Genomic DNA, 21,433 nt, shown 5'->3' with positions numbered 1-21,433 from the left:
CAGATCAGCAATGTTGTGTCATTAATTGTGAGGAGAATGCCTATCATTAATTGTGAGAGCTGCCCATCATTAATTGTGAGGAGAATGCCTATCATTAATTGTGAGAGCTGCCCATCATTAATTGTGAGGAGAATGCCTATCATTAATTGTGAGGAGAACTGTCATTAGTGAGTGCTGAGAGTATCCAAGGGCATCTTGAGAAGACTCTCCACAAACCCCTCGCAGTCAGGGGAAAACTCAGTGCTGTTTGATCCACAGCTCTGTGCTTTGCTCCTGTCACCACTGGTGACATTAAATGTGGCAGTGGATCAAACAGGAATGGGAAAACACTGCCCATCCCAGGACTGATGGTGTGGGAGCAAAACAGGTTGGGAAAAGTTTGTACCAAATTTGTGGAAGAATGAGAGGCTTGGACTGTGAAAGGCAATTCGATTCAGAGGGAATAAGGGTCACTGAGGGGAACAAACATGGAAGAAAGAACAAAAGCAAGCAGGGAAAGCCAGACGTGCTGCTGGTTAAAGGTGTTATTGGTTGAATCATTGGGTAGGAACTGCAGACCTTCACTGGGCCAGCGGAGGGGAGAGCTGGGGGCAGAAGGGAAGGCTCTGATCGATTCCTGAGCCCAAGGTGGCACAAAGGTCACCAGCAGTAACTGTGGCAGAGGCCACGCTCAGCACAAACAAAGGGGGACAGGAGAAAGAAACCTCAGGAGAAAGAGCCCTCAGGGACACTGTGACACCGTGTCCCTCATTGTTCCTGTAACCCAGAGCTGGCTGAGCCCTGGCCCTGCACAGCTGCTGGGGATGCCACACACCACAGGAACCCACAGCACTTCCATCATCCTGCCCAGCTCGTTAAGGACTGATGGACTTTTGCTATGGCTTTGTATTTCCATGTTATGGTTTCTCAGTTAATTCATAAAAGTGATTTTGTGCGTTCCTGTGAGCTGCACTTATAACAAAATAACAGGAAAAATCTGCCAGATTTACTTCAGCTGATACCAAGGACAAAACACAGGATGTTCAATCCATATTGCCCTTCCTTCTCTGGCTGTGCTTGCAAGGTTAAGAAAGCTCTGAAATACACAGTGACACCAGCAGTGCCTTTCAGAGTCCTTTGTCCCAGGAAAAACCCGGCCAAAAGTTTTTCTGCTTAAAGAAAATGAAAGCAAAAAAAGAATTTCCTCATTTCACCACAGCTCATTTATTCCACCACGGGCCTGGGTCCTCAGTGATGCAACACCAGCAACAGATTTGGCTGTTGTTGCTTGGAAAATCCTGGAATATTCCAGCTGGAGTAAATAGCTGGCATGTATTCCTTGCAGTGCAAATGCTGGATGTAATTTGCCTCCCTCCAGGGTAATTTTATTAATGCAGCCCTGTTTGCTTTAAGGCCTGAGTTCTGTATTTCTCAGAACAGGATATAAATCACCTCGTTAATGACAAATCAAAGCAGACATCCACAAGATGCTCACAGTGATGTCAGTGCATTGTGGTAAAGCCGTGAATCAACGGGTGACACTGGAGAGTTAAAATCAAATTCCCAGCTTCAACAAATCTCGTGAATCTAAACCCAGTCCATTCCAAACACAGTCTTTCATCTGCAGAGATGTGAAGCAGCCTGGTCCCAATCAAAACACGACTGCTTCCTTCTGCAAAACCTTCAGGAAAAACACTCTGCATCCTCTCAGCTGCTGGCACAGAACTGGAAGGGTTCTACTAGGAAAACCTCTCCTTCAGTTCATCATTTCCAAAGCAGAACCATCCACGGGGGAAAAAAAGGTGCAAACACTGAAAAAGTTCCTTAAAAATCTCTGTTCTTGCTGAATTAAATGGAAACTTCCTTAGAAAGTCAAGGGTTGTGATTGTTTCCTGCTGCTTGGAAAGGAAGTCAGTGTGACAGTGGCTGTGAAGAGGCAGAGGAAGGCAATGACCTGAATTTAACCAAGAACACAGGGTTTTCTACCAATAATGCCAATATTGGCTGGTTTATGTAGGAAATCACACAACTGCCTATTAATCTCAAAAATGCATCTCCTTCTTACCTACAAAGTGTCACAATTTACCACAGCTGCAATGATCCAACTCACTTTTAAAAATTTTACTTGAAGATTTCACCTAAAAGCAGCTAAGATTCATGGTTAAAAACCTATTTACTTGAGGGGCCACAAATCCAGCCTTTACAAGGTAACACAACACTTGCTCTACAGTTCTGTGTGTCAAACACTTCATTACTAAAGGAATTCTCATATATTCCCAGCATGAGAAGCTTGGATCAGCTAAAAAGTACCAAGTGGCCTACAGCTCTCATTGGAAATAGTGTAGAAAAATATGCCCAAAGTGTTAAAAAGTTGAGAGCCACTTTTTCCACTGAACGTGTTAAGAAAACGAACCTAAAAATTCCTGGAAGGGCATTCTCTCCTCATTATTAGACTGTCTAACTTACATAAACAGATTCATTGAAGGCCTAGGAAATTTTCCGTGGGTTTTTTTGTTTTTTTTTTCACACAGGCACAAATTCAAAGCTTTGCTAGATCCAGCCTTAGATCAGATGATGAGCTGCATTCCTGCTGGCTGTGACAGAAAGGGAAGGAGTCTGAGACTGTGTTGTCCAGTTTTGTTTTTGAATCAGAGGTTTCCATCTCCCATTAACAAGTTTGGAGGAACCTAACCTGGAAGTGTCCAGGACTCTGTGTGTCCCTTGAGAATAAATAACACACAGCAGGAGAGGAAATTATAGTTATCCAGGCTTCACATGCTGTGAAAATTAAGCTTTATTAGTCCCTCCAAGCATGTAATTATTGGAAGGGCTGAGATTAAACCTTACAAATGGGCACTGATCCAAATCTTATCTCCTTCTCTCCGGAGCAACCTTTGAATTAGTGCAAGCAGGGCCAGCTCTGATGCTGAGCAGGGTTCTACAGACCCTCAGCCTGGCTGAACCCAGGTGTCAAAGCAAATAAACCTGTCCTAGCTAATCAGCTTCTGCTGCTCACCCTTGTCCTTCCCCTGCCTGAGCAGCCCTCACGGTGCTGCCCACCCCACTTTGCCCTGGCACCTCCTTTCCCAGCAGGAAGGCAAGGGAGTCTCACCCAGGAAAGGTTTGAGTACACAGATCACATGGAGACAAACTGAAATAAACAGAATAAAAAAAAAGACCCAGCTGTGTCTGAGCCTGTTCAGGGCTCGTGGGCTGGGGCTTGTCCAGGCCTGTGCTCACAGGGACTCACAAGAACAGCAGCCACTGTGGCCATGACTATCAAACCAAAATCGTGTTCATCTCCTGTGCTAATGCACCAGCACAAACCCCAAACCAAACGATTAAAATAACAATATTTGCAGCCTGGTAGCTCTCTCCTGTGAGTTTTGCAGGAGGAACCCAGACTTGCACTGGGGAGGGGGCAGGAGAGCAGCTGTGAGCAGAACTGGGCAATAAATGCTGTGTGCCCTTGGCCTGGCAGCCATCCCCACATCCCACACGTACCTTGCAGGTTCACTCTGGAGACAGGTGGCTGACTCGTGGCTGGAGATCTCCTAGGAGGGAACAAGAATTCTCTGTCAGAGGTGGGATTTTATCTTTGCAAACCCTGCCAGCTCCCCCAGTTAAAAATCCTTTTCTATTGTCCCAAAAAGCCCCAAACATTTCACAAAGATTTGTCGAGCAGCACTGACAGATCTGTTAGGAAAAGCCAGAGATGGCTGCTCTCTGCCTGCTCCAGAGGCTGGAAATGAGGAGAAATGGAACCATCCCATGCTGCCTTTGCAACTTCGTGCTCAAAACATCCCTGAAGGCAGCAAGGGCCAGGCTCTGGAGTTCCCCCATGGCCAAGGCCTTTTCCCACAAAGCTTTTCCCTACAGAGTTTGGAATGGACCCTGCAGTGATGCCAAACTGCTGCAAGGCAATGCCACAGGTCAGGTCAGAAATATGCCTTCAAACCCTCCAGTTAACACTGGAATTGCTCCTGAAGTGAGGAAGAGGATGCTGCAGTCACTACTGTTTAGCTCTGAGACAGCTGAAGGACACTTCCTGGACTCTGACCAACAATCTCAGCAGCAATTCCTGGATTTTGGAGGGGCCAGAAGTTATTTGAAAAAAATTGGTTCAAGTCAAGCCAACAGGATCTGACTGGGAAAAGGTGCAGATTCCCTCCAAATGTCAACACAGCTCCCTGTAAGACTTGCCAAACAAAACTGTTACTTTTTCAAGCTGAAACCATCATCAGAGACTTGTTTTCTAAAGGAGTTAAAAAGAGTTGACACCAAAACCAAGACACTTCAGTTTGGATTGACTGCAGTCCTTCAGGCTGACCAAAAATGAAACTTTGGGCTTCTGCTTCCCCAAAGAAGTTTCAGATCCATTTTAACTGAAGCCAGATTTCCCCACACTCTCCCTTCGCCGACCTCCTTCCTAACCCCAAATTTCGGAGTCAGCCACTGAACTACAACATCCATTATTCGCCAGCTCTGCTTTGAAGCTGGAATCAAAGCAGGCAGAGCGGCTCAATTGTGCTGCAATTGTAGCTCCGGGGGGTTCTTCAGAAGTGCTCCGGGAAGGCCTCGCTGCCCAGGTGAGGTGTGGAGCGCGATTCCAGCCCCGCTCCCAGCCCGAGCCTCCCCGGCACCCAAAGGCTGTTCTGGCAGCATGAGCAGCACCCGGGCTCTCTGAAGGGTTCAGCACAGGGCACACGCGCTGGGCGCTCAGTTCCCGGCAAATGTGCCCCGACCTGCCTCTGCTGAGCCTTTGAAAAGCCAAATCTCGAGATCTCTAAAAAACAGAAACTCCCCGACAGGGACAGCGCGGAGCAGAGGGATCCAAGCTCAGGGATCTCCAAGCGCCGAGCTGCACTGACATGCCTTTGAGGGGTGGGCAGGCACCAGCCGCTGCTCCCTGCGCTATTCCCCGCTCCGGAGCCACCCTCGGGGCTGTGTGCCCATCCTGTTCTGCGGGCAGGGAGGGAAGAGCTCTGACAGCGCTGTCCTTGCTCGGCTGCCGCTGCCCGCTCCGTCCCGCCCGCCGCAGGGCATCGCACCGAGCCGGCTCCGGATGCTTCCCGACCGCGTCCTGCGCTGCGATTGCCAAACTCCGCCACTCCAAAGCCATTAATCATCCTCTCCTCTTTTCCAATCAGGAAACTGCCTCAAGAACCCTGACGTTAAAGTCCAAAAAATATGACTGCCAGTTGTTTTTTTTCCTGCAGGCCTTAACATTCATACTTTCCAGCAAATATGTGGGACAGCATCCTCTTTTTCTTTGCTCGGGCCAGGAGGGGTGGAGGAGGAGGAGGAAAAAAGAGAAGAGAGGAGAAGAAGGGGTAAAGGAAAGCTGAGATTCTCATGATGCCCAGAGCAGAAGTTTAAGTAAAATGTCACATATCATGAGACAGATGATAAAACCATGAGCTGGCAGCATGGCTGCAACCCAGCAGAGCTCTGTGGAAACTGCGCAGGAAGCTCCACGGCACCTGGAAGCACATTCCACCATGGACTGGGATGCTTGGCATGGGATAGTTTAAAGATTTAATGACTTTTACTTTGGCCAGGCAAACACTTTATACCTCAATCAAATCTGGGAATGCTTTCCAAAGGACACTGTAAGATGCCTGTGTGTCCTACAGGTTACACCCTCGCTTCCTTCCGGCCCTGTCCAGTTTCAGATTCCTCATTAAGAACAGCCAAAATGCCCAAGCTTTCCAAAAAAGCAAAGCTTATGAAAAAGGAATATTTAAACCATCTGGGTTTTCATTAACCTCCACCTTGGAATGCAGCAGTTCCTTCCCATCAAAATTTGCCAACAGGAATCAACAGGAGGGAAAACCTCATGCCCAGATAAAATGCTGGGCTTTATGTAAAATAAAGATGATGAGCTTGTGGTGGACACCAGGTGATGCCAATCACACTTGGAGTGGAGCGAGCCCGTGGTGTCCCACTGGGGACATCCTCATCCTCATCCTCATCCTCATCCTTCCCTTCTGGAGCCAGTGAAGGATCAGTGGGACGGGTGGGTGCACAGCAGACCTCGCCAGGAATGAGTGATGATGGTTTGAGGCTGAACAGCTCTCTGGGGCCCAGCAGGCCAGAGGATGACGATGACTGGCTCTGTATAAATAGCCAAGGGGAAACAGTGGTTCCGGACAAAGGCCTAAAAAGGAGTTTGTTTGGTTTCTCCTGTTCAGCAGGTAGGAAAAACAACATCCTCCTCCTGAGTGCATCACCTTCCTCCTTCAGAGCAATCAGTGTCAAAGGAAGTGATGTAGGATTCAGTTCTCTGGGCAGCCCTCTGGCAGCTGAGCTCCAGGATGCCACTTCTGGGAAATCCTTGCTGTTCCCAGAGCTCCAGGTTTGGGGTGCCCTTTGGCCATGAACAGCTCATGTGAGATAAGCTCTGTTGGGTAGAGCTGATAACACCACCTTAGGGGGTTTGATCCCTCTGCGGGCCAGTTAAGAGTTGGCCTTGATTCTGCTGGATCCCTTCCAACCGGGACAATTCTGGGATTATTATTGCTCTGTGAAGCAGCAGTGGAAATGCAGGGCAGGACCATTATGGAACGCCTGGGATAGCCAAGGTGGCCACATGACAAAGATCATGGAACTCTTTAGGTTGACAGAGACCTCTGAGATCACCAAATCCAACCCAGCACTGCCAAGGCCACCACTGACCTGTGTCCCCAGGTGCCACATCCACAGGGATTTTAAATCCCTCCAGGGATGGGGACTCAGCCCTGCCCTGGGCAGCCGTGCTAGGGCTGGGGAACCCTTTATGTGAAGAAACTCTTTCTGATATTCAAATAAACCTTCCCTGGCCCAGCCTGGGGCTGTTCCCTCTGCTCCTGTCCCTGTTCCCTGGAGCAGAGCCCGACCCCCCCGGCTGTGCCCTCCTGTCAGGAGCTGTGCAGAGCCACAAGGGCCCCCTGAGCCTCCTTTGCTCCAGGCTCAGCCCCTTCCCAGCTCCCTCAGCCTCTCCTGGGCCTCCAGACCCAGATCTGTTTCTTTCTCACTCTCCAACCCCTCAATGTGTTTTTTTGTGGTGTGGGGCCCCAAACTGCCCCCATGATTCATAATGGACATTGCACAAAATGAAACACAATGCCTGCTCCTCAGGGAGGACCTGAGGGATGAGGGGATGAGGGGAGGAGAGGACGAAGAGATGAAGGGATGAGGGGGATGAGAAGACGAGGCGGTCACGGAATGAGGGGTGAGGGAATGAAGCTATAAGAGCATGAGGGGATGAGGGGATGGATGCCATGAGGGGATGAGGGGATGGAGGCCATGAGGGGAGGAGGAGACACGAGGACAAGGTGGTGAAGGAATGAGGGGTGAGGGAATGAAGGGATGAGAGCATGAGGGGATGAGGGGATGGATGCCATGAGGGGATGAGGGGATGAGAGGACAAGGTGGTGAGGGAATAAAGCGATGAGAGCATGAGGGGATGGATGCCATGAGGGGATGAGAGGATGACGTGGTGAGGGAATGAGGGGTGAGGGAATGAAGGGATGAGAACATGAGGGGATGAGGGGATGGACACCATGAGGGGATGAGGGGATGAGGGGATGAGGAGATGAGGGGATGAGAGGACGAGGTGGTGAGGGAATGAGGGGTGAGGGAATGGAGCAATGAGAGCATGAGGGGATGGACGCCATGAGGGGATGGACGCCATGAGGGGATGAGAGGACGAGGCGGTGAGGGAATGAGGGATGAGGGAATGGAGCGATGAGAGCATGAGGGAATGAGGGGATGGACGCCATGAGGGGAGGGCAGACGGCGCCCCCTGGCGTCGCGCGCAAACCGCGGCGGAGCCGTGAGGCCATGGCGGAGCCTGAGGCACCGTGGCCGCCGCTCCCCGGGCCCCGCCGCTCCCCGGCCCTGCCGCTCCCCGGGCCTCGCCGTTCCCGCCGCTCCCCTGCCCCCGCCGCCCCTGCTCGGGCCCCGCCGGCTCCTCTTGTGTACGAAAGGAGCTTAAAAAGCCAGGCTTACTTGTTGGAGGTGCCGTGTAAATTGGTGAGAAGCGTGAAGTTGTTCCTCACGCTTCTTAGACTGGCCAGCACCTGAGGGAGACAAAACCGCAGGTGTCACCTTCTCCGCTTTAATGCTTTAGAAAAACTATTTCAGAGGCCAATATGCCATCAACTCACCTGGGCAAAAGGTGTGACAATCAGGTCGTCGCCATGCCTAAGGAAAAACGGAGAAAAATGTATAAATTTCTGTACAAATTTACCTTCAAACAAAGTGAAATTCACCTCAGGGAAGGAGCGTTTTCCTGAGGGGGTTTTCCTCACGAACGTACCCACGCAGCATTTAGTTAACACCACATAAAAGCTTGTTCCTAATGGAAAGGTCACCGTGTATATCCAAAACAACCGGCTGCAGCAAGCATTCGGACTGAGAACGCCAGGCAATAAAAGCCAGGAAATTCAAAAGTTAAGGCTCACGCTTGCACCGCGGTGGAAAAAAACCAACCGTAGTGGTGCGGGGAAAGGTCACCTTTGAATTTCCTGGCTTTTGTTGATCTCTGTCGCAGTCTCTAACCTTGTTCAGACGCCGGGTTTTGTCTGGCTGTTTTCATCACGGAAGATTTGAGCAGAAGTTGTGAGCAAAATATACCAGCAATAAGAGGGATTTTTTTTCTTTTTGCCTTTTTTTTTTTGGTATTAGTTATGGCACTTGAGCGTGTATGGAACATTCTGTATGATTGACCTAACTGAGAGATGGTAGGGTATAGAATCATTGGAAGGTTAGGCTTGGGAGGGAGCTTAAAGCCCATCCAGTCCCACCCCTGCCATGGGCAGGGGCACCTTCCAGTACCCCAGGTGGATGCAAACTCCACCCAGCCTGGCCTTGGACATTTCCAGGAATCCAGAGGCAGCCACAGCTGCTCTGGGCACTCTGTGCCAGGGCCTGCCCACCCTCTTGACCAAGAATTCCTTCTCAATATCCAACTAAATCTACCCATTTTCAGCTTAAATCCATTCCGCCATTTCCTGTCCCTCCATTCCTTGTCCCAAGTTCGGCTCCAGCTTTCTTGGATCCCCTTTAGGCTCTCTTAGAAGCAACATTTTGGTCAATTCTATTCTTAATCTCATAATTAATAACAGGATGTACTGAGCAAGGGCAGCAGAGCCAGCTCCAGGACCCTCTGGAGAGTTCTCCACCAGTGCTGGACCCCTCCAAAGAGCAATTGTCCCTGCTGTGCTGCCAGAGGTCATCCCTTCATCCTCACTCGGGTATCAGTGCTATTAAGCCTAAATTTAATTAAAATTGTCTCCTGCTCATGGAGACTCTGTCCCAGTGCTAACAGAGCCTTGATGCCCATGGTGGATGGACACTTCAGCTGCAGACAGCCATGAATTTGGGGGAAATTATGGGATTCCCCCACCCCAGCACACTGCTGGGAATTGTTACAATCCACCCTTTACACGAAACACTATTTGCATAATCTGGAGTGTTTCCTCCAATAAATATTTACTCAGTTTTAACTCAGCAGGAATATTTTCTCGCAGAATTCTCGTGGATCTGGCTAATATTCAGATTTCCATTCCGTGACAAAACTTTCGCAACAGCTCAACTTTGTTTAACGAGCACTTTTTTTATAGCTGAATGGCCGCTTCAAAACTTCAAAATGTGCCTTTCAAAGTGAGGGGCTGGGAATCCAGGACACTCTGTGGGTATCGATCCTCTCAAGCTTAGCCATCTGTCTCATTTTCCCCTTGGTTCTTGGGAACAGCCCCAAAACACGATGGGGAACAGCAATACTGTAAATAAAAGTACAGCATAACTTATCTGTTATTCCAGGATATGGCTTTGAAAGCTCTTCTGCTGAATTCTGGAGAAAATGGGAATGTTCAAGGGATGGGATGGGATGGGATGGGATGGGATGGGATGGGATGGGATGGGATGGGATGGGATGGGAGAGGATGTTGGATCAGCACCTGTTTTGTGCATTCCAGCTATGGAATGTGCCAGAACCACCCATAAGCTCCTCTTAACACAGCTCTGAGGATCAGAGCAGCACAGAGAGCTGTAGGAGAGCGCAGAACACGAGCTGAATTGGTGCTTACTGTTCGCTCGGGAGGGAGGAGTTCCTGGACATGGTCTTTGGTGAGAGGTCATAGTCGCTGTCGGATCTGTAGAGGAACGACTCCCGGCGCTGGCTGTGGCCCGGGAACGTCGTGTGCAGGACGAGTCCCGACGAGGAGCTGGCCTGCGGGTCCAGCGGGCTGCGCCCCGGCGACGGGCCATTCTCCACATCGAAGCTGCGAACGGAACACACACCGCGGGTCACACGCTGCCACAAGAGGGCTCGCAGAGCATGTGTCACCTCAGTGTGGCTCTCTGCCACTGTGTCACAGCATGGCTCCCTACCACCGTGTCACCTCAGTGTGGCTCTGTGCCACCGTGTCACCTCAGTGTGGCTCCCTACCACCGTGTCACCTCAGTGTGGCTCTGTGCCACCGTGTCACCTCAGGGCGGCTCCCACCATGTCACCTCAGCACAGCTCACTGCATCACCTCACCGTGGCTCACACTGTGCCACCTCAGCACAGCTCCCACCGTGTCACCGGCCTGCGGCCATCAGAGCCACTCACCGACCCCGAGTTTCTCCCGAGTGCAAGGAGGACCCTGTGTGACCATAAACATTTACCCCGGAGGCTCCTGTGCTGGCTGCCTCTGCTCATGCTTCCTTCAGCACGGACGTTGAGCGGCTCAGCACAGCTCTCAGCACGAGCACGCAGCAGCTGAAGAGGGCAGGGATAGATCAGAGATGACGGAGAATCCATCCCTGGAAGGCCCTGGCACAGGTGTCCAGAGCAGCTGTGGCTGCCCCTGGATCCCTGGCAGTGCCCAGGCCAGGCTGGAGATGGCTTGTAGCACCTGGGACAGTGGGAGATGTCCCTGCCATGGCAGGTAATGGAATGGGATGGGCTTTAAGTTCCCTCCCAGCCCAAACCATTCCAGGATTCCATTATTCTAAACACCCCACTCCACCCTCAATGCCTTTTGCACAAGCCCAGGGGTTCGATTTGCCAAACCTCACTCCAAGTCTTATGAGCACAACAGGGACTAAAGGCACCACAACATGACAGCACTCTCCAGCCCAGCCTTGCTCCCATCTGCTCCGGAGCCAAGCTTTTGAAACCCTGTAAGATTTGCAAGCACTTGGCAGTTGTGGGAGCTGGATGCCCAAACCTTGTTTTATCCATTCAAGGTATCACTTCAGTGAATTTTAAACAGCTGTGCTGTAAAATGAAGGGCTGTTTAAAAACTAAATAAAACCACCAAACTTTTTGTCACCTTTTCCATTTTACATCCACTTTCTTGTGGTTTCATAGCTTGGCTGCTGTGACCCGTGGCTGAAGTCACCCTGGCTACTCCAGCAATGACACCCCTCATAAACACTGAAAATGAGCAGGTTGGCCTCCTTTGGCCTGATGGAAACACCAGATGTGTGACCATGGCCCAGGAAGCCAAGTGAGGTACGGCCACGCTCAGGAGGAATTTCCTTGCCTTTGGAAGTCAGCTTTTGTCTCTTGCTCCAGTGCCTCATCCCATGCTGGATGCTGCCCCACCAGGACACCGGGCTGTGGTTCCTGCTGTGCCTTTCTCCACCCCTCCACTCCTTAATCCAGAAGATTCCCTGAGCACAGTGGCAGGGAAGACCCCAGCTCTCCCTCCTCTCTGCAGAGAGAGCTTCAACTGCGGCAGGAGGAGCACATAAAGTATGAACGCCTGAACTTGCCTGGATCCTGCAAGTTTTTCAGATTTCTACATCACTGGGATGAACTGCTGCCTTGATGAGAAGCCTCCACAGCCAATGCCCAGCTGGGAACACCATGGCTGCTCCAGCTCCTGCTGCCCACTTCCCCTGTTCCCCGTTCCAGCACCTGGCATGCTGCCGTACGGATCACGTGGTTAGTCCAACTGAAAAGTGCTTTTATTCCTTTCCTCAAGTTCAATGTGCAGCCACACCAGTGCTCCTCAGGCTCCTTTTCCTTGGCCTTGATCCAGCACTCAGCCACCCATGTGCTCAGCCAGAAGTTAACAGAAAATTCCCCAAAAAGTGACTGATCCCAGAGTTTGGAGTTACCTCTGCCAGGACTGAACAGGCACTCCCAGAGGTACAGCCTGTGAGCAAGATCCTCAAACCCAGGAATAACTCTGCTGGCACTGCTTTTTAATAGGTACAAGAACTGGAATATGGGAAAATATTCCCTTTGGATGATCCAATGTTAGGAAAATGTGACCTGAGACACAGAGAGCAAGACCTTGTGTTTGTCACCAGTTGCTCCTGGTTTGCACAACACCCACCTGGAACTGTGCCCTGATGCCAAAATATCCCCCAAACAAACACTTGCTGGAATTAGTAAGAACTTCAGTGGGATTGTAAAGTTGCCGTCTCAGAGCTGCATTTCCCACTATTTTTTTTTCTGTTGGAAATTAACTGCTGAGCTTTGCTGGAAAAACTTCATCACTGTGTTCAGAACACTGTAAAGACTGTGAGATCCTCTTTGCAGTTTGCACACCCCACAGGCTTTGTCCAAGTGGAAAAAAAGCTGCATTTGCCCACTTAGAAGTAAGGATGGCAGAATACAAAGCACAAAACCCCCAAAATTTCCATTCCAATTTATCCCCAAATAACAGCACTCACAGCGAGACACCCCATTTGTGATATAAACTGTGTTATCTAAACATATGGGCCAGAAATTTGATATCTAAAGTCCCTAAAAATCTTTCAGAAATCTCTGTCTTCATAAGAGATATCTCTAGGATATGTGGGAGCATTCCCTGCCTGACTCCAACCTGTGTTATCAGACCTATTTACCAACATTTCCCAGTACTGGGAAATCCCTGCGCACCAAGGGATTCCAGGGAACTGAGCCCTGCCAGAGTCGAACAGGCTCCAAAGGAGGAAAGGTGACACCAGCACCAGTAGAGCTGCCCAGGGCAGTGGTGGAGTCTCCATTCCTGGAGGGATTTAAAGCTGTGCAAATGTGGCACCTGGGGACACGGAGGTGGGAATGGACGGATTTGATTATCTTGGAGGCCTTTCCGGAGTGATTCCACCATCCCAGCGGGACGGGCCCTAGCCCAGGCAGTGCTGTCTCCCAGCAGTGTGGGGCTAGGAAGGAAGGGGGCCTTTCCCGGGATGTCTCTGTCTCTGCAGGCTCCCCGTGCCTTTCCCGGGATGTCTCTGTCTCTGCAGGCTCCCCGTGCGGCTCTCCGGGATGCAGGAGCTGGGAGCGCAGAGCGGGGAGCAGCGGCCGTTCAGCTCCGCTCCCCACGGGCCGCGGGGCGGCTGCAGCTCCGCTCCCCGATCCCTGCGCATCCCAAAGAAGCCAGGATCTCAGGGAAGCGAGAGGAAGGAGACGGCAGGTGGCAGGAGTTAGCTGCGAGCGGGCACCGGCCCCGGACCTGTGCAAAGCTGCGCCTGAGCCGCGGTATGAGCAGACAACGCCGAGCCAGGAGAAATCATTGTAAAACACAGCGAGACTTCGTGAGTCACTCTGCAAACAAAGAGAATTCATAACAGCAACCCCCAGCTGCTCAAATGCTGCAGTGTTACTGTAACAGCTACAGGATCAGAGAGCCTCCCGAGCTGGAAGCGACTCACAAGGGCCATCGATCCAACCCCTGGCCCTGCATCCCAAATCCCACCCTGGGCATCTCTGGCAGCGCTGCCCAAACGCTCCTGGAGCTGCTCTGGCAGCCTCGGGGCCGGGACCATTCCCTGTGGAGCGTGGGCAGTGCCAGCACCCTCTGGGGAAGAACCTTGCCCAAAATCCCAGCTAAACCTCCCCTGACACAGCTCCAGCCGTTCCCTGGGATCCTGTCCCTGGTCACAGAGAATAAATTAGTGCCTGTCCCTCCACTGCCCCTCGGGAGGAGCTGCAGACCCTGGTGAGGCTCCCTCAGCCTCCTCCAGAGGAACAAGCCCAGTGCCCTCAGCTGTCCCTCGTATTTCCACTCCAGACCCTTCACCAGGTTCAGGAACCGATGTCCCTGGACTAGCATTGCCCACCAGCAGTCGTGGAATGTATCAAAATTTGGCACAAGGGTGGAGAAACAGGAATGTGCCACGCTTTGGATGTAATTCAGAGTCATTCAATCGTCATTGCCAGTCAAGTGGTTTCCATGAGAGCTGCACAGCCCCACAGTTTGCTCTGGAGTAACAAACACAAACACATTCCAGCCCAGCAGACCAGGCAGGCTCGAGGATTTTTGTTTATGTTGGGAATTTACACTTTTCCCGAGGATGATAGCACTGACTCTCCAAGAAGGTTCACCATCTGCTTTGCCTTCCCAGAGTCATTCCTGAGGACATTACTCCCCATCTCCTAACTACAGTACAACCTTCATGATATCAATGTTTCCAAAATATTTCCAGAGGTTTGGGCAGGCTTTGTTAATTATAAAACTCCTTTTTGAGATTCGTGAGTCTCACCAAGACATCCCTCAGGATTCTTAGAACCAAGAACAAGGAAAACTGCTGTTCCTTGCACTGCCTGGCCACTCTCTAACGCTGTGCACCTGTTCCCCATTATCTGAACAGCTTGCTGCTTTTCCTAAATAATCTCCCATGTGGAAAGGGCTGTGCTTGAAACCATCAGCACTCAATGGCCCAGGATGGGACACAGGGAGCCTGGCACAGCCCTGGCAGGGGCACAGGGCTCCCCGGGGTGACAGCTCACAGCTCCACAGGCATCACTGACCTTCTTCCCCTCCCGACCTTCTCCCACTTAGGGAAAACACTGTTACTCTTAGGAACCCCTTACAAGTTCAAACCCCTCTGCTGGGTTTGTCCCTCTTGTGGCTCCTGACTTTTTTATCCAGGTGAGGCCCCACCTGCAGAGCTGCCCCAGCCCTGGGGACAACATCAGGAGGACCTGAAGCTGCTGGAGAGAGCCCAGAGAAAGCCCCAGAACTGTTCCAAGGGCTGGAGCCAGGCTGGGACACCTGGGGGTGCTCACCTGGAGAGGAGAAGGATCCAGGGAGAGCCCAGAGCCCCTGGCAGGGCCTGGAGGGGCTCCAGGAGAGCTGCAGAGGGGCTGGGGACAGGGATGGAGGGACAGGACACAGGGAATGGCTGTAAATTAAAAGAAGGTAGATTCAGATACTGGGATATTGTGAATTGTTCCTGGCTGGGAGGGTGGGCAGGCCCTGGAATAGAATTCCCAGATTTGCTGTGGCTGCCCCTGGATCCCTGGCAGTGCCCAAGGCCAGGTTGGACAATGGAGCTTGGAGCAGCAGGGGAAGCTGTCCCTGCCGTGGCAGGGGCGGAATGGGATGATGTTTAAGGTGCCATAGAAGCCAGCCTGGTCTGTGGTTCCGTGATGCCACAATCTCCAGAGCTCAGTGTCCCCACACAAGGCAGCAGCCCCTGCAGCCCCTCCCTGTGCTGTCACAGCTGCCTGGCACAGGAGCCCGGCAGCACTGACTGAAGTGTTTGTAACAGAAGCTGTCAGCTGCTGCTAAACACATCATTAAGCCTCTGCGTGTATCCAAAAGCAAAAATATGTGTTTACTTGACTTTGTAATCTCTGAATAAAGAAGTTCAAGGCCAGGTCGGACAGGCCTTGGAGCAAAGTGGGCTGGTGGGAGGTGTCCCTGCCCTGGCAGGGGGTGGCACTGGATGATCTTTAAGCTCCTTTCAATCCAAACCATTCTGTGACTTTAATTCACTCTCTGTTCCTGTTCTCCTGCTCACTGGGCACAACAGAGACAGAACAACCAGAGCCCCTGCCCTGCTCACAGCAGAGCCCAAAACAGACCCGAGAGCCGCTGCTCTCTGCAACCCAAACCCACCTTCAGCAGGTAAAAATGAGTCCCCAGAGCCCTCCCAGCTCTCAGAACCCATCCAGCAGCACTCTGGGGAGGCTCCTGTTTGCACAGCAAATGTCAGGGATTGTATCCAGTGCCGTGCCGGATTGGAGCAGCCACCAGGAGATGGCTGGAAAAATACAGCAGGAGGTAAAAATGAGTTTGGATTCTCTCTTAGCACAAAGGATTCCAAAAAACCTAATCCTTTAAATGTTTACTACAGATAAGCAGCTCGACATTATCCTGTAACAAGTGAACATCATGGAGTTGTTTCAAGTCCCCCAGAGAAGGAATTCTGAGTGCTGAAATCCAGTTGTTATTTTTCCAAATGTACATCCTGGGCTATTTTATCCTCTTCCAATGGTTCTCTGCCACTAATCTCTGGAAAACGCAAGGCACAGTCAAACAAAGCAGACATCCCACCTGTGTTTTTACTTCCAGAGCTTGGAAAGACATATGGATGTGAGTGTGATCACTCCCACCATGGGCAGCGATGCCATTTCCTAAGGGACTTTTCCTCCTGAAAACATTCCAGCTGACAACTGATGGAGCAGTTGCTTCCCCTCCTACCCAGCTGAGGTATAGCAAGGTATGAGTGGCACAGGGTGCCCAGACAGCTGTGGCTGCCCCCGGATCTCTGGCAGTGCCCAAGGCCAGGCTGGAGCAGCCTGGCACAGTGGAAGGTGTCCCTGATGAGCCTGAAGGTCCCTCCCAGGGCAGACTCCCCAGGGTTCTGTGGTGCCGCTGCTGTGCAGCTCTGGCAGCTCTGCTCACGCTCCAGGTGTCTCTGCCCACACCTCCAGCACCAGCTGTGCCTCTGCCGCATGAAGAACCCAGCTGAGCCTCCCCAGGGGAAAGCTGCCCCTTTTCCCTGTGGGGAGAGCTGGGATGGCTCGTGGCTGTGGGACAGGAGGCACAGGGACAGCACGGTGCTCCAGAGCCGGGATTTTGGCAGCGCCTGCTCTGTGACACGCTGCTGTCCCACGGCACAGAGGTTTCCAGTGTTTGCCCCAGCCTGGCCTGGCTGCTCTGCTCTGTTCAGTGTCACTCCAGCTCTCCCAGCTCTCCCAGCTCCAGCCAAGCCCTGTAGCATTTCTCAGACTGTCTCTCCCAATCCACAGCACATGGATGTTGGAGGCTGCCTGTGGTGGCCTGGCACATGTGACAGGGACACTGGTCTCTTCTGGTGGGGCTCCAGGACACCCTCCAGCCCTTCTGGACAAGCCTTGATTCCTTCCCAGAACCAGTGTGGGGGGGTAATTCCAGCCAGCAAGTGGGAACACGGGGTCCAGCCCTGCCTTTCCCCACTGGGACATTACCGGCAATGGAAGGGGAATTCCAGTCCTATATTCCATCATTTACTGATGCATCTTCAAGGATCTGCTACCCCTCTGAAGTGCAATCTGCACTCAACTCCCTTCCCAGAGCCAGGCCTTCAGCAGGGCTCTCCAGGGTCCCCTGCACAAACACCCTGAGCTCCCAGCACTCAGGAAAGCATTCCCGGATCCACAGACAGCCAGAGCATCAGGAGGCTGCTGGCCAGAGCCAGGCTTTATTCCATCCTGCCCTTAAACAGAGACCCTGGCACGGCTCCAGAGGCACTTCTGCCTTTCCAAGCAGGGGGAAGCTCTGAGCTGCTGCATTCCGGCCGGCCCCACTTCACAGAGCTCCTCTCATCTGCTGTCAGCCACACAGGAGACAGGAACAAAGTGACAACCGTGGTGACAACTTACAGACACCACAGAGTTTCCATTTCACCTGAGCTGAACAGGCAGCCTTTGAGGTGGAAGATTTACACATTTCCTGCACTAATTTTTTAAATTCCCCCAGCCCTTGCATGGTATCCAAAACTCCAGCAATGGGTGCGTGGAAAGCTGCTGTGCTCGGAAATGCATCCAGCCTTTCCATTTGATTCATGGAATAATTATTTGACCTGGTTTTTGGATTTATCTCCATAATTGGGATCCGTGGAGCCTGTCAGTAAAAAGACAGTGAAATGTCCTAAAATGGTATTCAGATCTTTAAATCCTTTGGAGACTCGGCCTTTAACAATAATTAATCCAGCTGGGTACATTTCAGCAAAATTTTCCCTGCTTCACATCTCTCAAATGCCTGCACCCCCCATCTCTCCTATCCACGGGAAAGGACACTGTGATAGCAAATGTCAGAGCCCAGGGATGTGATTCCAAGGGCCATCTTTTCAGAGCTCTCATTGATCATTTCAGGGCCAGCAGGAGCTCCGTGCAAAGGCTGCATCATCCAGCTCGGGAGCATCTGCCACCTGCTGCTGTTTTAGGGGTGAATCTGAGGGATGGCAAGTCCTGGCCCATTGGCACAAAGGGTTTGCTCTGTCTGAGGGGACTGGCACAGGGATCACAGCCATGGCTGGGAATGGCACCTGCTGTCCCCACACAGGGGTGTCACAAGGGCCTGAGGCAAAGGCACCAAAGGAAATCACCAAAGAACAACGCTGGTGTGAAAACAAGAGGGGATAAAATGGACAGGAATAAACTGAGGTTGGAAATCAGAGGGAAATCTGTGCCTCGAGAGCAGCCAGAGCACTGAACAGCTTTCCTGTGGGAGTGATGGGGGTAAACACCAACTTGATGTTATTCCTGGTGGGATTAATAGTGTAACTCATGAAACATTGCTCCAGGGAGATCCTGAAGGCCATTCCAGGGCATAGAGGGGCTCCAGGAGAGCAGGAGAGGGACTGGGGATAAGGAATTGCTCCCTGGCAGGGTGGGCAGGCCCTGGATCCCTGGCAGTGCCCAAGGCCAGCCTGGAGCACCTGGGCCAGTGGGAGGTGTCCCTGCCATGGCAGGAACGAGAGGAGCTTTAGGATCCCTTCCGATGGAAACCATTCCGTGATTCCACAATTCTGTGAAATGCCCAGCCCAGCTCACGCAGGCACAGCCAGGGAATACAAAGCCTGCCAGCCCAGACAGTATTTCCATAAATTTGCATTTTTCCCAAGGCCAGTGAGGCGGAAGGGACAGCTCTGCCTGCCCACACTGCCTCCCCTCCTCCTCGGGCAGCTGCAAAACAAAAAGGGGGGGAAAGAGGGTCAAGCTAAACCCCAGATTTTCATTTTCTGCTGTTAAATCACATGGTCTGCAATGAGCTTTAATCACTCAGGACAGCAAACTGGATTTAGCAGAAGGAAAAGCTTCCCAGCGTGGAGAGAAGTCAGAGGTGGTGAGCAGCAAGAACAAAACCTTTTAAAGGAATGACTGTGAGGCCAAAAATCCAGGCAGGGCAGAACTCCTGCAGCACATTTCATGTGGTTTGTGCCAAATGGTGGGGTCAGGCAGCAAATCAAACCCTCTTGGGATGATTTCCCTGATGTGAAAACAGATAGAGCGCTGCTGGCACCCAAAATATCATTTAATAACACTGTTAATGTTCCCTAGACCCGCAAATCCTCTCCAGACCTGCTCCGGGGCTTATTTTTATCTTCCTTAATTAATGGTCCCTTAGAAGCTCTGTTTCATGTTGAAAATCACTTGCTGGAATCACTGTTTTGGAGTCACTTCCTGCAAACCATAAAGCTTTTCAAAAGAAATAAGAGATGTGGGAGCACTGAGCAAAACCAGCCCAAAACTAAAATCTGAAACAAGTCATCAAGTCCAGGAGCATCAAACAACACAACAAAGCAGCCACAGCCACTTGGAAATTTGGGATAAATACAAGCAGAGCACTTGGTACAATTAATTAATGCTTAATTACACAGAAGGTGAAGTTTGCAGTGTGAGTAAGCACAAATGTGTGGGCCTGGCACAAAATCATTGTATCTGATTGCAGTTACAGCTCCATTCCCGAGCTAATGAGAATTGAGCCATCCTGGGGGTTTTGGGCTATTGATAAAGGGTATTGATAAAGGGTTTGACCTGAGCTAATGAAGAATGAGTAGGCAGAGGCAGTCGATGGCCAAAGTGGATCCATTTAAAAATATTGACTCACCGTGTGGAAACATTTGGGGTGGTGAGACCTGTGGAGAGCAGGCACTGAGGGGTTACTGCCGTGGAGGGGGAGAGATGCTGGAGTTCACTGATGGAACACAGGAGAGAAAATACCTGGAATTAGGGAGGAGCTGATTTAAACACTGGAAACTGGTAAGGGAGCGGCAGGGAACACCTGAAACTGGTGAAGAGCTGATTAAAACACCTGAAATTAGTGAGGATTTAATGAAAACACCTGAAATTAGTGAAAACACCTAGGCTTTAGTGAAAACACCTGAAATTAGTGAGGAGCTGATAAAAAACACCTGAAACTGCTGAGGCGCTGCTGGGAACACCTGAAACTGGTGAGGAGCTGATTAAAACACCTGAAATTAGTGAGGATTTAATGAAAACACCTGAAATTAGTGAAAACACCTAGGCTTTAGTGAAAACACCTAAAATTAGTGAGGAGCTGATAAAAAACACCTGAAACTGCTGAGGCGCTGCTGGGAACACCTGAAACTGGTGAGGAGCTGATTAAAACACCTGAAATTAGTGAGGAGTTGATAAAAAACACCTGAAATTAGTGAGGCTTTAGTGAAAACACCTGGAATTAGGGAGGAGCTGATAAAAAGCACCTGAAATTAGTGAGGAGCTGATAAAAAACACCTGAAACAGGTGAGGAACTGCTGGGAACACCTGAAATTAGTGAGGAGCTGATAAAAACACCTGAAATTAGTGAGGAGATGATAAAAACACCTGAAATGACGAGGAGCTGCTGGAATAGATGGTTCCAGGCCTTTCAGTGGTGCCACAAGCAGCAGTGGCCCTACACTAAAACCCAAATTGCACCTGAACATGGGGAAGAACTTTTCTGCTCTCAGGGTGGCAGAGCACTGGAGCAGCTGCCCAGGGGGGTCACAGAGCTTCTCTCCTGAGATATTCCAAGCCCACCTGGATGCGTCCCTGTGCCACAGCTCTGGGTGACCCTGTCTCCAGCAGGAATCCGTCTCCTTTTGTCCTTGTCGGGCCAGCCCCGGGTTCCCAGGTCAGGAGGTGTTGGTGGCACTGTGTGGATGTTCCTGGGGTGGCTGCTGGCCCTGACAGCCTCTGGGAACCATCAGCATGCAGAGCCAGGGTGAGAGGCAAACAGGGGATTGTCCTGATAGCCCTCAGCCAGAGCCCAGCGTGACACTGTCTATTAATACCCCGGTGTCACCCTGCGGAACAGCTGACCCAGGGGACAGCAAATGCCACACAGATAGCCAGGGCCTGCTGGTGATCATGTGAGGAGCAAACAAGATAAGGAGAGGACAACAAAAGCCTCGTGTCAGAGCCTCCTGTGCTGAGCTCTCAGCCAGAACAGTCGGGCTGTGCCTCGTGCCAAGGTGCTGCTGTGTTTGGGCAGGGGGGTGTGCAGGGCTCAGGAGGCAGGGGAGCAGTGTGTGCCAGCCTGGGCAGCTGGGCAGGGCTCACCCTGCTCAGGTCAGAGATTTATTGCTGCTCACAGCACATCCATGATGGCTTTGCACTGTGCTCTTGCAAGGGCTGTTCTCTGGGATTGAAGCTAATTCTCTGATTGCTGTTCACTCATCACTCACAAACCCAAATTCAGGTTAAATTTGTACCTGCAGTGAGCAAAGGCACGATGAACCCCAACCCTTTTCCATGAGAGGGAAGCCA

At 51.3% G+C, this 21,433-nt stretch overlaps 1 protein-coding gene across 1 annotated transcript in view; it reads right to left on the bottom strand.

Annotated features, from left to right (window-relative positions):
* The window catches only part of LOC131560374 (cAMP-specific 3',5'-cyclic phosphodiesterase 4B), an 85,448-nt gene that overhangs the window by 50,194 nt on the left and 13,821 nt on the right, over positions 1 to 21,433 (bottom strand). The window contains exons 2-5 of the mRNA XM_058809064.1: positions 10,053 to 10,247; positions 8,130 to 8,166; positions 7,972 to 8,042; positions 3,484 to 3,533 (exon numbers count right to left, since the gene is read on the bottom strand). Of these exons, the coding sequence (XP_058665047.1) occupies positions 3,484 to 3,533; positions 7,972 to 8,042; positions 8,130 to 8,166; positions 10,053 to 10,247 (353 nt within the window). The remainder of the gene's footprint in view (positions 1 to 3,483; positions 3,534 to 7,971; positions 8,043 to 8,129; positions 8,167 to 10,052; positions 10,248 to 21,433) is intronic.

This window comes from Ammospiza caudacuta, chromosome 7 (genome assembly GCF_027887145.1).
Source record: "Ammospiza caudacuta isolate bAmmCau1 chromosome 7, bAmmCau1.pri, whole genome shotgun sequence".
Classification (NCBI taxonomy): Eukaryota; Metazoa; Chordata; class Aves; order Passeriformes; family Passerellidae; genus Ammospiza; species Ammospiza caudacuta.
Note: the sequence above shows the minus strand (reverse complement) of the source record. Positions and strands in the feature narration are given on the sequence as shown.